This window comes from Aulonocara sp. 'chitande type north' Nkhata Bay, linkage group LG5 (assembly GCF_057382095.1).
Source record: "Aulonocara sp. 'chitande type north' Nkhata Bay isolate Kocher_YH1m ecotype deep benthic linkage group LG5, A_spYH_male_GT1.1, whole genome shotgun sequence".
Classification (NCBI taxonomy): domain Eukaryota; kingdom Metazoa; phylum Chordata; class Actinopteri; order Cichliformes; family Cichlidae; genus Aulonocara; species Aulonocara sp. 'chitande type north' Nkhata Bay.
In genome coordinates this window covers 18,940,206-18,957,002 of record NC_141348.1, presented here as the reverse complement: position 1 = coordinate 18,957,002, position 16,797 = coordinate 18,940,206, and the positions used below count along the sequence as shown (strand labels likewise).

The following is a 16,797-nucleotide window of genomic DNA, read 5'->3' as shown; positions in this document are numbered from 1 at the left end:
GGTTTTACTGTGGATAGCTGCAGATGAAAGATTATCATCATGTGGCAGCCCAGACTCATCTGATCTGTTACAATGTTGTTTAAAGTTAATGTATTTGTCTTAGTAGATCTTATAGCTGGGAGAAACATGAGTCTTGATCATGTGATTTCCTACTATAGCTCAAATTACTTGTGTACATATCTGTTTAAGTTTGTGATATTTAAACAAGATCTTGTGTTTGCTCATCTGTGCTTATTTGGCATTTATCTGACTGCTCGCTGACCCATCTTCTATTAAAGCAGCTCAAAGTGAGAGAAAGAACAGACAATGACCTTCCTATAGTGTGCTCTTTTTTCCCTCTCCAGCAGTGCCCCCTTTTTTACCTCCCTCTCACATACTGTGTGTGTCTCCCTCATTTTCCTCTTCATCTCTGTCCTGTTGCTGGCTCACTTGCTCTCCTCCCTTCTGGCAGGTGAAGAGCACAGCTCCCACGCTGCTGTCCTGGATAAATAAGAATTAACTGCAGCACAGCTATCTGCATATGCCAACTTCTCCACCCCACTTTTCTTATCTATTTCTCATTTCTCTCCGTCTCCCTGCATCTCTGCAATTTGTAACATTTACTCCACATATCCTTTGTCTCATAGCAGTGCTGCACTTTTTCTAAATCATTATTTGAAGAGACATTTGAAAAGCTGAAGGGATTGTTATAGCAAGGCTCTCCTGCCATTACCCTGGTGAGAATAGAGACCATCAGGAGGTCAAGCCAGAGAAAAGACCTGGGCTTACTTTCACATCTCTTAGAGAGCATTTGCACACTTTTCTTTTCATGTGACTGTCTGAAGTGTGGCCATACATGTCAAACACCTTCTGATCACAGTATGCTGCCATAGAAGAATCAGTTTTCTTCTCCTTGTAAACATTCAAAAGATGCCTACCTTTTATTAGAAAATTCATCGTTCTACAAATATCGATGTGCACAGAATGAGCCTGTGCAGTTAAAGCACCATAAACATATTGTCAGTAATAGCATCTTACTATAAGCAAGGCATTCTATAAGAGATTAAAGTCTTTCATTAAAATATAATATTAGAAATTGGTAAATCTTCCTGGAAATCCTGTGATTAATTAAACCATTAAGTTAAGTTGCAGCATCACCTTATTTGTAATAAATACTGAGAGCATGGCTTGCACATGCTGACTTCATTTTGAAAAATTCGCAGTGGAGGAGACAGTGTAAAACTTTAAATGTTATTTTGTTTGCATATTGTGATAAAGGGCTGCATAAAAACAAAGTTTGTCATTTAATGCCAGTTAATGTCTTCTATTTGTTGCATATTTGTTGTTAGCTTTGTTAATGTCATGGAGAGTGCGCTCAGTGATGGCAAACTACTGGAGTTACTGAGTCAAATCAAAATGTGGTCTGTATTTCCTCATTATGGGACCAGCATATACATACATATGTGTTATTTGGCAGAGAAGTTAGTTAGTGGCCACCAGAAGAATGGCATTAAGTTGAGGTAGGAGAAAAAGTCTGACGCCACTGAAAATCTGGACATTTCTGCCAACTACCAAAAATCAGCCTTTTGTCCTGGGAGAATTTTAGCAAGCTTACACTAGCTTAATGCATAGGCTGAAAAATAAGAAACATTGACTATGGCAGCATTATTTTTCCCTCAACCCAGCATTTTTCTCCCCTCCACCCCTCTCTTTTTCTTTCCATCAATGAAGGAAGCATGCATGTGTGCAAACGGGTATGCACACATGTGCGTTATTGTGTCTGTGCTGGAGATAAGCTGGGGAACTGGGCCCAGCCATGCTCCAATCCTGTTAGCATTAGCGATTAGCACTGGCTAACAGGCTCCTATTATGAGCAGGGGCTGATTCTCTGTCGCCTGACCGTACACATGCACACACGCACATGCGTACACACAAACACAAAACTATAAGACGGATTACCACTTGATCCTTGATAAGGAAGCTATATCTGCCCAGAAGTTGTGTGTGTGTATATAAAAGACTGATGGTGTGTACGACAAGACTTGGACATCCACTGTATGCCGAGTCTTATCTAGGCTGGCAAACACACATTTCACTTTACTTCACCGTGGAATATGTCAGAACTAGAATGATGTAGGTTGAAGGTTATGTTATGTCAACTAATGGTTTTTGGATCACCTTGAGAAATCTGTGAACAGAGGAAGAGGGTAACCCACATATTACATACATATCCCAGGCATGGGCCTGCCCTGGGCAAAAGGGATATTTTTTTTTAGCACACCCTCAAAATGACCAATTATGAGGCTGTGGCTCTCATAGAATTTACCCATTGTTACCTGCCTTACTTTCCATCTTCACCCTACCTTTATTCATCTCCTTCATTCATCTACACCTGCCTCCCATTCTTTAGTTTCCAGTGACAAATGTCTCTTCTCTTCTTTGTTTTAGTTTTTTTGTTACACTGGCTTATTTGTTGTCACTGCATATTCTTGTTTCCTTTATGGAATCTCCATTTCCTGTTTCTGTCATCTGCTCTTTCATTGTAAATATTCTGCATCTCTAATTTTCTCTCTGTGTGCCCTCTTTGTAAAATGTAGTGATTTTGTGGTTCCATTTTTCAATGTGACTTTGTTTTTTAGAATTATTTCTTGGTGTTTAATTTTCATACTGGAATTTGCTGTATGATGTGCGTAAACCCTGTCCAAGGCCCATGTGTGTATTCCCTGAACGCTGTGTTGTGCAACAGTGGTGGTTCAGTATAAAAGTTTAATAAGCCCTTGGTGCAATGAGAGAAGATGAGCTCTGGATAATAACCTAACCTTTCCAATGGCTCCCCCACTCTCTGCTGCCCGTTTAACACACATACATGCACATACACTCTCCTCCCTAACTAAATATGCATGTTTGTGTTGTCCCAGTTCCCAATATAGACTCTTCTTTGAGGACTGATATACAGACATGGGCAAATTCTTGTATCATAGATTTAAAACAACAAAAAACAGAGGATAGATAGCTTTGGTGTTTTATTGATGTGTACTTGTGGTGGACATTTTGAGTTAGGCAACAAGGTAAAAATCAGTGTTAAGAGGCTGATATACATCTAAAATATGTTACTATTCTACTTTATTGAGTAAAATTGGTAACATGGTCAAAGAAGAAAAAGGCCTTCTCTTAGAATTTGCTGTTCAGCAGAGAAGCAAGGGCAGAAATAAATGGCACCTCGGTCTCTTGTCCTTAACTAAAGCTAGTCTTCTGTCCTGTGGGAATACAGCAGATGGATGTATAGATATGTTTTTGTCTTTAAAAATGGTTTGGAAAGAAATGGTCTGGTATTCAAGTAATTGAAATTTTGGTAATTTGTTTTTCTTTTGTTATTCTTTATCATATTGGTATTGCAGCGAGTTCCTTTCTCTCTGTTTGTGTGTTTAGATTAATTTAATTCAGGTTTATTTATATAGCAGTATTCCCTGTTAATCTCTACAAAATAAAGCATTCAGGATAACAGTGTTTAATTTTGTTTATTTGCCATTTTGATTTTGACTGCTTCAATTTAACAACCTTCGTGTCATGTTACAGATTATGAGAAACCTACCTGCTGCTTAGTGTAAACACAACTGACTGTTCAGAGAGCGGTTGATAATTTTCGAACCCCTTCATCAGCTTGAGCAATTTCCAAATACAAAGCTGACCTTGGCTGGTTAACAGCCTTCTTCTCTACTCTCACCATCTTTCTCCCACTTGCATCTCTAGCTTTTATGTCTCAGCTTTATTCCAGATGTCTTGTGTTTCCTGCCTCTTTTTGCCTCTTTATCTCCTTCTCGCTGCGATGCTTTGATGCTTTTTCACTCTTTGCACATGTTCACAGTGCAGTGTCCCTGTGCACTTCCTTTTTTCTCCCCGTTCTTCTCTCCTATTGTCTTGCATGCAGATATACACTCAAACACACTCACACGTTCTCTCCATCTTTACCAATTGAAGAAGTGCTCTTGTTCCCAGGCAGACTGGGTGGTCTTGTGGTGGAGCGATGAGGAAGGAGGGAGGGAGAGATTGAAGAGGTTCATATGGTCAAACTTCAGAAGAGAAATAATAGCTGATGTCCAAAATGTGTTTTTGCTGTGCCCTATCTTCCTGTGTTTGCATGTGTTTTTATTCATCATATTTTACTTCCTGTACAGACCATGTGATCAGTCTTTGATGAATTTGCCGGCATCCTTCTCTGGAAGGAGTCCCATGTGCCGGACATATATTTATAGTACAGTGTGCACATGTGTTTTTCTGGAAATGTTTGGTATATCTGATAAGGAATCTGGTTCATATTTCCTTGTTTGACTGTGGACCTTTTGGGGGGGATTGAGGCAGATGAGAGAAAGTCAAGCTAAGATTGATAGGGGAAGAGGTTTGTAAAGAGGTATAGGGAAGGAATAATGAGAGGGAAAGGGAAAGAGAAAAAGGAGGGTTGGAAAGGAGGATTGCAAGAGAAGGAGAGGCAGAGGAATGTGTGAAAAGACCGAGGCAGACATGTCAGAGAACAAATTGAAAATGCCAATTTCACTTTAGCCCCCACCAGCTCACGCGCTTACAGCCCAGCCCCGGCCTCTTATTCCATGTGTAAATGAATGGTGTCCACAGAATAACACACAATCACCTCTCTATCCATCTTGCCCTCGCTATTTCCCTTTCACCCTTTCTGCTGCATTACCTGCTCTATACCCCCTCTCCCTACCCTCTTTGTCATCCTTCCTTTTCACCATCTTTTTGTTGTTTTCACTCCACTTCTGAGCTTTTGATCACAAATTCCAAGTATTTTCACATCTTCTATCGGTTTTTTCTTTTCTGTTTGCCCATCCACTTTGCTTTTCACACCCTACCTTATTATTTTGTACTGTGCCAAGGCTAATGTTTTGTCTTAAAAATCTAGTTGTAATGCAATAGCACTGTCTAAATTCAGAACTTACTATATCTACAGTGAGACTGTAAAAGTTGTCTCTTTTCTTTTTCTTTTTCTTCAGTGTTCTGTAGGCCAGCTTCCAGGTAGAGTTGCTCAAGTAAAAGTTTCAGTAGTTCACAGCTGCTAAATAAATTAGAGTGAGCCTGAAAACACATTTTGAAAGAATTTGCCTTTAAAATCAGCTCTAAGAGCAAAGTGGTATTTTTTCTGAGATGCATGGAGACGTCTTTCTTTATTCGGATATCAGCGTCTCAGCCTTCAGGGCCCGCTAAATGTAAATCATCCAATCACAAAAAAAGTGATGAAAGAATTAATCAGCCATTCACACATTGTGACATTGCTGTGTCCTCTCATTTTCTTATCTTCTCAGTGCACATTTTTTAGTCCTTTCCTCCCTCAAATATATTCAAATTCACTGTTATTACAGATGTCAGGATAAATCTCACAGTATCACACTGGAGTGGGTGATATCACATAGTGGCAAAGTTGTAGCTAGATTCAATCTTTGAGGGCTCATAGCCCCAAGCTTGGGGCTTTCACGTTGGATTTTATCACCACTCTACTAGAAGAGAAAAGTCCTGCTATCTCTCACCCAGGGAGATACTGGAGATACTGACCATACCAGAGGTAGTGAGAGGGGCTGGGCACCATTAGGCCATTATCTGAAGTCTCACCAGCCGTCACCTCAACATTGCTGCTGACAACACACCCATCTTGTCATATAGTGTCTGCTTTATGTCGTGTGAAATACAGCTAACAAAAGAGACGTTAATAATGTAAAACCTGTCTCGGTGAAGTCTGTGAAGTTCTTGATGAAGATGTTGTATTTACCTCACATCAGCAGGGGTTATTGGGGAGGCGGTGTAATTTCTAAAGCGGCATTTTATTTGCTGGTGATAATTGTCATTGATAATTTATATGTTGGGAGTTTGGGCAGGGACTCATAGGAGCTCTTTTCTCCGTTACCCGTTCAGTTAACACGCCGCCATCACATCACCGCTTTTGAAGCTTGTTGTCTCATTTAAAGCAATTCCGTAAAACTGATTATGCCAACGATGAGTCAATTACATTTCAACTCTTATTAGTTCAGGATGCAAAAATGAAATTAGATGAGAATATTATTGTCAGAGATATATTATGCATTTCATTCATCACTGGAATGGAATGAGTCATACAGTGATGGGGATTCCAATCTCTTAATCAACTCTGCGCTCTGCCAGGCAGCGGCGGATGTGCCATGTGTAAAAATCACAATATAGCCTGTCTCTCATCATTCATTTTTATGGCCCTTCAACTCTGTGAGCACCGCAGGGTATGACATTACTACCAACCACTAGCTTAACTGAGTTTGCTCTTGGTATTAGCTGTGTTTTTTTTTTTTTTCCCTCGCTCATATGAATTTATTGAAAGAATTTTATTGAAAGATGGAATGTTTTCTGATGATGATGCTGATGTAAGAAAAATGTTGAATGGATGAGTATGAATTGTAATCTTGTTCTCTTTGTTTTATATTTCAGTATAATTATGAGGGCAATGACATCAGCGACCTGCCTGTCGACCTGTCTGTAGTTTGGAATGGAAACTTTGTCATTGACAACCCCTATAACATTAAAGGTGAGTAATATTAAAGGTTACTTATGGTAGGAACTGAATGTGGTTGAATGCGTTAGATTTGTCTTAGAAACCGGGAAGGAATTCAGTGTCCTACAGTGACGTACAACATTTTTTTTTTTTTTTTTTTTAACCTTAACAATTATATTTATGACTCCAATCAGTATGTATTATGTAATAATCACCCAATCGTCTTTTCTGCTTCATGAATGGCACATTACCCCCAAATACTACAGTCAAAAAGCAGCCATTGCTGGCCTATTGAGAGATTGAGTGGCTTCCTCCCACAGTCCAAAGACATGTATGTTAGGTTAATTGGTGGTTCTAAATTGGCCATAGCTGTGAATGCACTGGGCCCTGCAACAGACTCGTAACCTGTCCACAGCTACCTCTTGCCCTATGACGGCTCCACCCCCACCACAACCCAGATGGATGGATTAGTGGGTGGGTGTTTTTAGTTGGTTAGCTGTTTTAAATTACCATAGATACTGTTACATTTTGACACAATCTTTCACAGTTACATATTTGAGAACCGTATCTAGATGACTGTGTGTGTATTTGTGTGTAGAAGAGGCAAAACAGTCACATTATTAAACTGTTTGTGCTAACAAAAGAGAAAAAGCACAGTTAAACACTGCACCCAAGGAATGTGCTCAAATCTTCTGTCAATGCCAGAGAGTTCACATATTCTAGTTTTGGTCATTTGTATTCACTAATGCATATATTGAATAATAATTATGTCCGTCAAGGCTCAGGTTCCACCCCACGAGACTCTTTTGTCATGGCTAATGGGTAGCAACTAGTGTCAAAGGGATCAATGTAATTGATATTTTCTCTCTCTAAATGTTTTAAATTTCAGTATATTGAGCCATGTTTGGGATGTACAGTGTGTGCATGTTGTAGAGCAATGAGGCTAATTTCTGCTTTGTTTGCAAATTGTCCAATTTGAACAAAGCAGAAATTGGCAAGCGTCATGAGTCGAGGTGCAAAAGACCGCTACACTGTTAGTGTCTTAGGTTTACACCAACTAATATTCAAAAACACATAACCCTTTGCATTTTAAACAGATTTTTACCATGTTTTGTATGCATATTGTTGCATTTTCCTGTTTGTTAATCTCTTTAGTGTTGTAGGCATCCGTGTGTATCTTGACTTGTGTTATTTTAATGTGATAGTGCATAGAAGACATATATATTTCTTTAAACTGTATTAGAGTGCATTATATTTGATTTAATGTGAAACCACACCTCATCCAGGAACCTTGGGGGGTAATAATTAAACTCATATACATTCTCAGTGCACCACTGTGGGAGAAGACAATGAGATCATGTCTGTTGGATATAATTACTGGTAAAAGTCTTTATAATGCTGTCTTCGTAATTATTGTGGGTTGTAAAGCACAGTGGGGGATGTAACATTATTCCCCTGCTGTGAGGTAAAGTAACATCATCGCCAGTTCGATATAGTCTGTGGATGACAAGCACATTGAGTTTTGTACAACAGAGGGAGTAGCATAGTCTGCTCCTGGTTGTTACTCATTAATGTTTAAGGACACAACAAGTAATGGGTATTTTGGATGTAGTATTTAATGCCAGAATTTGCCGTTATATCTTACATGTTTGTGAGTTAGTGATTATTGCCATTTGTCAGTAAGGAAACACCACATCACTCTGTGCTGTTTATTGATCGCTCTTTGTAGTCTAATTGAGCCAAGCAAGCTGTTGTAGTCTTAAATGTCAGATATCTCTCAGTATGAGTGGTGTAACTGGTCTACATGTGTTTGTACCATGTAAACAAAGGCGTGTCTGTAGTATTGTAGTCTTTACTTCATCACTTTGTGCATTGTGTGTTAACTCAAATGTAACACATCAGGCAGTGACCTACAGCCTAAATATGACTCTCGTCTTCTTCTCCCTTCACTGCCAGCCACCTCTGTATTTCTCAGTGATGATAATCATCTAGTAGAGTGCAAGTGATGCTCACTCATCTTAAATACTGATAGGTTAATGTAATTAAAGGCGAGTCGTTTAGCAGCCAGTAATTGGCATAGGGTTTCTTTAAAGCTGCTCCATGACCAATGGGATTTGGGGAAGGAATAGCAGAGAAAGAGAGAGGAAAGATTTACTCTTCTGTTCCTCGTGCCTTTGGGAAATCGGGCCTTAACTCAACTTTGGCTCAGTGACACTGAAGAAGTTTTGAAATTTTATGACAAAGCTGAGGAAGTGAAAATAAAGCAATTTAATTTCATTCAAAAGAAAACTGTCAGGTTTCTTATCTGCTTATTTCAGTCTGAAAATAAGATAGTCTTTGACTGGGGGGAGTTACAATCCAGCTGATAAGCAGCAACATAAGAGACTGGTGCAAGGATTTATAAAAACAAGGAGAATATGCAAACTCCACAGAGAGGTCCCAGCTGGGAAGTAGGTCTAAACCTTCTTTGATGTCTTTGAGGCCACAGTGCTAACCGCTAGCACACCCTGTCATTTCTAACATATTATATTGACTGGATGTTTTATTCACTTGGTAGCCTCAGTTCAACAGTAATAATTTCATGATGCTTCATTTCTCCCTCCTTCTCTTCAGCTCACCTGTATAAGTGCTACGCACTGAGGGATAGCTGTGGGATGTGTTTGAAGGCAAACCCCAGGTTTGAGTGCGGCTGGTGCGTTGGGGAAAAGAAGTGCTCCCTGAGACAGGAGTGTACTCCCCCAGAGAGCACTTGGATGCATGCCACAACAGGAAACAGCCGCTGTGCTCACCCCAAGATCACCAAGGTAAGACTTGATAATAATGACACATGCTTACACATATTGTATTGCAGTTAAGCATGATTCCAAGATAACAGATGGTACACGTCTTGTTGTGCAAATGTACCCACACATGCACACAGACCCCTATATCCAGACATATAACTACATGCAGAGTGGACTGTGCACAACAGAAATATTCTCTTTGACACAACAAAATTGAAGAGAAAAATAAAGCAGAAATAGTTTATTTTTTTGTAATTTCTCAGCTCATTATATCACAACATTTCAAAAACCCTTTTGAATGAAAGCTGTTTGAGCAAAGAATGTGAATCATAAAGTGTCCACATTCATCATTAGCCCACTTTAAAAACAACATTGCATGGAACAGCTAAATTCAAGGTAAAAAGAATAGGCTTCTCTAAGCACTGCTAAAGCACACACTCACGCTGCTGATTGGTTGTTCATGACCTAGCAACTCACTGCAAACAACTCAGGGGTCTAAGAAGAGAGGCTTCACATTACAGTATGTTACTTGTAAGCAGGCTATGATTGCCTCTTATGTGTTTTTTCTACAAGAATCCAAGCCAGATCATTAGTAAAAACAAATTTTTCAAAAGAGGAGCTTTGAAAAGTCTTCCTGCTCTGTGTCATTGTTTGGCCCCGGAGAGTGAAGGGGACATCCTAGGAGGGCAGACAGCAGAGAGGATAGACAACTTAGAAGCCAACACTAAGACTGCAACAGCAACACAGATGGGCTGGCAAGGAGGAGGCAGTTCACACACTCCAAGACTGAACACACTGACGAGATCAGAGACGACGGCTTCACACAGAAGCGCACACAGACACACACATGCACCTAAATGAAGAGTTAGGGAGGGTGGTTGTCTGGAGAGAGACAAAGAAGCCGAGGATGTGGTAGTGCGTTAATTGTGTCCCGCCACGGGTGCTGAATATGTGCGTGCACATGTGCATGTGTTCATCTGACAGGCTGGCAGAGCCGAGGCGTCTAAACACCATAGCGTAACCATCTGTTGCCACTAGTAACCGTGGCGGTGGTCCTCGTCTGAGTGCGACCTGGGTCACAGTTCCTACAGCTCACCACTGGGACTAGTGCACACACAGTGCGGTTTGAAAGCAATGCACTGCTGTGTGAGACGCGTCCTGACATTCAGCCCTCTCGTCAGTCTGTCTTCTTCCATTTTTTCTGTGTCTCCAACAGTGATTCAAACTTTCAGCCAAGCATTTCTTCCTTTAAATGTATCTCAAATAAGCTGAAGAATCATCTAAATTCTTCAACTTAAATGAGTGTGAAATATATGTTTAATATCCATGCTCATTTCATTGATGTTGACTTGTGTGACTGAAGCCCTCAGTCCATTTCCTGTGTGACACGGGCTCGTCTCTTTGAATGTGTAATGAAGATACTGGTTAATTGGAGCTCTGGCACATAGATAAAACCATTTGCTAATGCTCCCTCTCTCTTCGTGCTCGTTTCAGTTATCTCTTTGAAACAAGCATGCAGAGGCAACTGGGTTGTGTGTGCGTGCTTGCGGGAGAGAAACGGGAGGTGGTAGGGGGGTTGTGCTCACAAGCATGTGCCGTTGCATGCATATGTAGGGGTAAATCCTGCCCTTGGGCAAGATGTTGGTGGCAGTCAAAAAGCTGGCAAAGAGCTTCAAAAAGCAGCAGGAGAAGAGACGCACTGCAAGTTTGAGAATGCAGAAGAAGAGACAAAGAAGTGGAGAAGAAAGAGACACTGGGGGAAGCGTTATCACCAAGCTGCGCCGCTGGCCTCACCTCTCTTCTCCACCTTTGACATTTACAGTTTGACATTTAACGCCAAAAGAACATCTGCAGATGACAAAGAAAATCTCTCCTTTTTCATCCGCCATTTTATCTTCTCCCGCCCCCCGCCCCCCAAAGAGCATCACATTGGCCACACAAATTGAATATTATTCCACTTCTTACCAACCATTTGGTCAAATCCCCTTTTCCCTGTTTCATCTTTTTTTTCTTTTTGCCTGATTCAGCCTGCTTTGTTCATTTATGCAGCATGCTAACTGCTGTGTGGCCAATAGCTGGTGGATTAACCACTAATTTCATTTGGACCAAGGAATGTGTGTTCAGCTGGGGAGGAAACACCACTGGAGACACACATGTGTGCACAACATACACACAGTAAGAGCTGTCAGAGCAGCAAGTGTTTAACTTATTTAGTGTTATTTCTGAGTGGGCTATTGTCCAGTTGATATTTTTCAGTAGTGTGCGGTGTGGCCACTGTGCCACTAACAGCTTTGGCACCTAGTACTTCTCTCCAAATTCAGCAATTAATGTTTTAGGTACTAAATGATGATTTTAGACATTGTAAGAATTTGGCTGTTAAGCTGATGAAGTGCTATTTTTATTGTGCTGCGTTTTTGTGCACTGACATTGTGCACAAAGATTAATTAGTACTTCCTTCCAAGCAAGCAAGAAAATACTCCCTGTGTGTGTGTCTTTGAGCCTGCGCTAACACTCACACAAGCCAGCAAGACTCACAATGGTGCCCACACATTCTCAGAAGCCTCCAAATGAAAATAAAGTAAGCTACAATTTAGGTAGTCTGTATTATATTCTCAAAATGGCATTCAAAGCCACATGGATAGGGACACACACACATACTCTCTATGCCACTGTGTCCCAGTGTAGCACAGCAGTGTCCTGGTACTGGCCCTGGATGCTGCCTGGCCCTCCATTATCCATCATCTCCTGCCTGCCATCTCCTAGGGGACAGGAAGAGCATCACAGCTAGCCCTTAGAAACCAATTAAAACAACGCAGGCCATTCCAGTCTGTGTGTGTGGGAGGGTTGCATTTTTAGGGTTTTAGCACGTGGTAAGCTCCATGTGTTTATGTGTGAGTGTTTCTTGATGTTGTATATGTATTAAAGTGCATAAATGGATCTGATGGCCTATCATTTCTCCCTCATGTACTGCTTTAGTGGTTTTTGCCTTTGCCAGTTTTCTTTATGTCCCATCTCTTTTTTGTAGCTAGTCACATTTGTTTTTCTCATCCTTTATGGTTTTTTGGCAACACTTTTTTAAAATTTCCATCCCTTCCACCGACTATTTCCTCTATCTATTAACTATTCAGTATTTTTCATTTTCCTTTCCCTTATTTTAAATCTCATCCTTTGGTCTCATTGTTCCCTTACCTTCTATCTTCCTTACCCTCTTGCTTGCAACCTCCTTATTATCCATATAGAGATAGATATTGTTCTGTTTACGGGTGTTGATTGACCATGCTTCTGTGATTTGCTGATTGTATTTTGGAGCTAAAAAGTAAGCCCCCACTGTTACAAAAATAGGAGTATTTACCCACTGTTGGGTAAATACTTACCGTGCTCATTCATAAAGGGGAGGATTGTAACTGGATGTCAGCCACGATGATGTCCTAATTAAGCTTGTGTACTTGTTTAATGATCAGAGTTCAGCCAGAGGGATATAATTGGCCCCGATGTGATTCTGACTTCTGACACAGATTTGTTCCTGTTCTATAAGGCTACACATCTTCAGAGCTAATATTGTTTGACTCAGTCACATGGAAACATTTAACGTTTAAAGACTTATTTGATCCCTCTCTTCTTTCACGTCATTGCCTCTATCAGATTGCTTGTGAGTTTTTGTTTTTGAAAGCCTTTCATATCACAGATAAACTCTGGAAGCCTTACACCATGTTCATATCATCTCCCCCCGTGTCCCTTGCCCGTTTCCCCCTTCCCCCTCCTCCTCCTCTAATTTGCAGATGCTATCTGTGCACTGCTTCTTAGCCATCCACAATAGGCCTGACATAAAGCCTCAAATACATCGGGACAAGTCAGCCACAAAGAGAAAAAAGCGAGTATGAATGAGTGTAGAGCGTTATGATGGTGAGAGGAGAATAGAGCGAGTGTTTAGGCTGGTGGCTTTTATCAAAAAGGGCGCTTTGTTTGTGTTGTTTGGTTGTGGATGGAACAACGTGCATGCGTGTATGCGTCTCACTCTGTGTCTTTGTGTGTCTATGTGCTTGATAAGCCAGTGCTTATAGAGAAAGAGAGGTTGATTACCATATCTAAAGATTGTGACTGAGCACTGCTGCATGCCAGTCATTCTTTTGTCTCCAGCTAAAATCTATACATTTGGGCACACTGTCAAAGACGGAGACAGAGACTGAAATAAAAGACACAAGTTCAAGATGGAGTGCCAGCTGATAAATAGCCATTAATTAATATGTGCAGCATTTCATTTCTGGCTTGCATGACACTGGGCTTTGTTCCCATTGTGTGTTTGTATTAGTGGTTTTCTAAACACCTGTGGCTTTTACTAACCTGCCACCTTTTCCATATTGTTAGACTGGGTATCATTGTAGTGCCAGGTGGGGAAATATTTGAGTGGGTTGAGAGGTTAATCTAATTAATCTGTAAGACTGTAGATAAGCTTTAAAGAAGCTGAATATTGCAGAACATATTTTCATTGTTGGCATGGTGTCAGTAAGATTGATACTGTCATTATGTCTGAGTGGTAAAAATGAAGCTACGACTGCTGCTTAGCTTGGTACAAAGACTGAATACAAGATGTGGCAGCTGCAATGGCTCTACCTATTGCCATGTTATAATATTTCTGTTTTACACAAACAAGCCATAATATGTTAATTAGTGACTTTTGGTGCTGATAGCTGGATTTTGTAATGATTTAGATATCTGAGCTGGCTTTTTTCCCCACCACCTTTGTTCTTTATGCTGTGCTAAGCTAACTGGCTGCTGATAGTATTTCCTAAACTATTAAATTATTTCTTTTACAAACCTGAATATTTGAATACATTATCCCTGCTGTCACCTTTTCCAGCACTTGGTGTATTCCCATCCTTTTTTAAAAAATAGATTTGTGAAGTATGCGATACACACAATGTTTCTGCTCTTAAGAGCTGTATTTATTTGACAGTTCTGCACAGGTAGCAGTTCGTTCCGATCCAGCTCTCTCTCCCGCTCGACTCTGCCGTCACATATAGACAAACAGAAAGAAGACACTGTCATCACACAATCGCCACCACCTGTGGCTCACCTGCCTCCCGGTACCGCCCCCTTGAGCTCACTGCACTACTCCTCCCCTGCAGCTGCGCCAGGGACCACACCTCCGCCACAAGATTAAATTTGTAAATTTATTAAAGCAAAGGACTAGTCGCACCACTTTTAAAGATGGCAAAGGTTTTGACCACAATCACTTAATTTCACTAGAATCACTGTCATTAAAGGATTTCTTCATAGAGAAAAAGTAAATTTGCACAGCGTAAGGTTCAGCTTTAGCGAAGCTTGACAAATGAATCAAACTGTTAATGAATCTTCGTGACAGTGCTGACCTTTGAAGGAACAAAGAGTGATATGGAGGTCAAATTGAGTGAGTTGACATAGCGGCACACGGTTTTCAGTAATTTGTTGGATGGCACAAATATTAACCGTTTTAAGTCAGTGTTTCACCAGGCTTCCAGCGCCACTAAAGACTTACAAGTGGAGTGGCCCATATTCTAGTTGTTGGTGACCGTTGAACCGTCCAATCAAATAAAACATATGGGAGACTGGTCACTGTTTTACCCCTTTGTTTCAATGTTGACATGTTTGTCTGTGTCTTTGTAGAGCTTTGTGTGCCACACAGCAACTTTTTTCTACACCAAGCAAAAGATTTCTGTGTTTAAAAAAAAAAAAGCAGGATTCATAATCAATCTTTTTTTTTTTTTTTTTTTATACATTTTTTTGTGTGTGGCAACTTACACCCCCACTCCATGACATCCAACCACTAATGTCTCCCCCAATAACCCCCCTCCCTGTTGCAACAAATGACCCCACTGCCCCGCCGTGTTCTAATCCAATTAGCTTTAGCCCTAATTATACTAGTAAAGACTGATTACCATTGTCTGCATTGGGGCTGAATGAATAGAGCCATGATTAGCGACTAGGCTAGCCTCGGGTAGCCATTAGCACCTCCGTACACCTGTCACAGACCTCTAGGGAAAAAAAAGCAGAAACCAGGGGTCACTATGTGTTCTAATTGTATTCAGCCTATAAATCTTCACAACATTAAAAGAGGGACGTAAGTGAGGGTTTGATGGGTAGGTCCAGGTTAAGTGTGCGAGTTGGCAAGTTGTGAATGTTTGACTGAATTGAGGTGGAGTTAATGGATTCAAGGTCATTTTTCATCGTGCTTAATGAGGTAGCAAGAATGTAATTCATGCAGAATGAAACATGACCATAATGACCTAAGTAAACTGCCATTCATGCTTAAACACAATATACGCCACATGTGTTGTTCTGCTTCACTTATGTCCTCCTTTCTTTGGTCTACCACCCAGTTGTATCCTGAGACTGGGCCCAGACAGGGAGGAACCATGCTGACCATCACTGGTGAGAACCTGGGTCTACAGTTCAAAGACATCCAGAATGGAGTCCGTATCGGCAAAGTGGCGTGCAACCCTCAGGAGGACGAATACATTAGCGCTGAGCAGTACGTTGGCATTGTCTCTTTCTTCACCCTGTTACACCCACTGATTTTAAACCTCACTCTTTCTAAAACTCATTGCTTTCTTTTTTGTCTTGTCCCCTATTGTTGTGACACTGAGTGCTAAGCACAACGCTGTGACTCTCTCAGACCTTTGTTTCATAAAACCTTCAAAGGTTAAATGCTGTTTTCCACTAACAGACAAAACCAATTCCTCACAAATAGCCTCAAGCTGTGCATGGTGCTGCTACTTTCTGTACATGTTCAGTCCGAGTAACTCTGACAGCAACTTGAATAAAACCTGTTCAACTCAACTAATGCTCAGGTCAGGTCAAGCAGCATTGAAATACCTCATATAACTCGCCTCATTAGGATTAATTTGACCCATTTTTAGATATAAGTGGATTTAATATTATCAAAAGTGTGCAATATACATCTACTGAAAGCTATTCTTCATGAAAGGTTGTCATGTGAACACTCTAAGTTATGTTTACTGTTTTCTGGGAAATGGTGAAGTACAGCAGATTGCACAGATGTAATTTAACTCCCATTTAATAGCTGCAGTTGTATATCCTGAGTAGAACTCAGAGTAATGTATAACAGTCATGTTCAGTTTATGACTGAGCTCTTTGTTTTAACTGTTAACAGGGTGCCTCTTTGAAAAAATGTTCTTTATTTCACGTGTAAACGATATCATGTGAATCATTAATTAAATTACATTCAGAATAAGAAGAAATCTGGGGCACTGGCACACTGGCAGTGCCCCATTATAGCTCCTCCAAATACTGGGGCAATGAAATTACAAGATGAGTCCCACTTTCTCTTTTATGTTGTATTCATCTAAGCAGACAAGATACATTTTCTGATGAGGAAAGAATTGGTGAAGCTCGTCACAGTTGGAGGCGTCCTCAATATTCTATTTCCAACCATGTTGCTGTCATTGTACAAAAATGCCCCATTTGCTGAGTTTTGCAGCACAGTCCCAGCAGACTTGGTTTTCTTTC

At 40.6% G+C, this 16,797-nt stretch overlaps 1 protein-coding gene across 4 annotated transcripts in view; it reads left to right on the top strand.

The window, feature by feature from the left end:
• The window catches only part of plxna1b (plexin A1b), a 181,332-nt gene that overhangs the window by 129,996 nt on the left and 34,539 nt on the right, over window positions 1-16,797 (top strand). For all 4 annotated transcript variants that reach the window (XM_086291844.1, XM_086291842.1, XM_086291843.1 and 1 more), the window contains exons 11-13: window positions 6,445-6,541; window positions 9,122-9,312; window positions 15,648-15,799. In XM_086291844.1, the coding sequence (XP_086147970.1) occupies window positions 6,445-6,541; window positions 9,122-9,312; window positions 15,648-15,799 (440 nt within the window). The remainder of the gene's footprint in view (window positions 1-6,444; window positions 6,542-9,121; window positions 9,313-15,647; window positions 15,800-16,797) is intronic.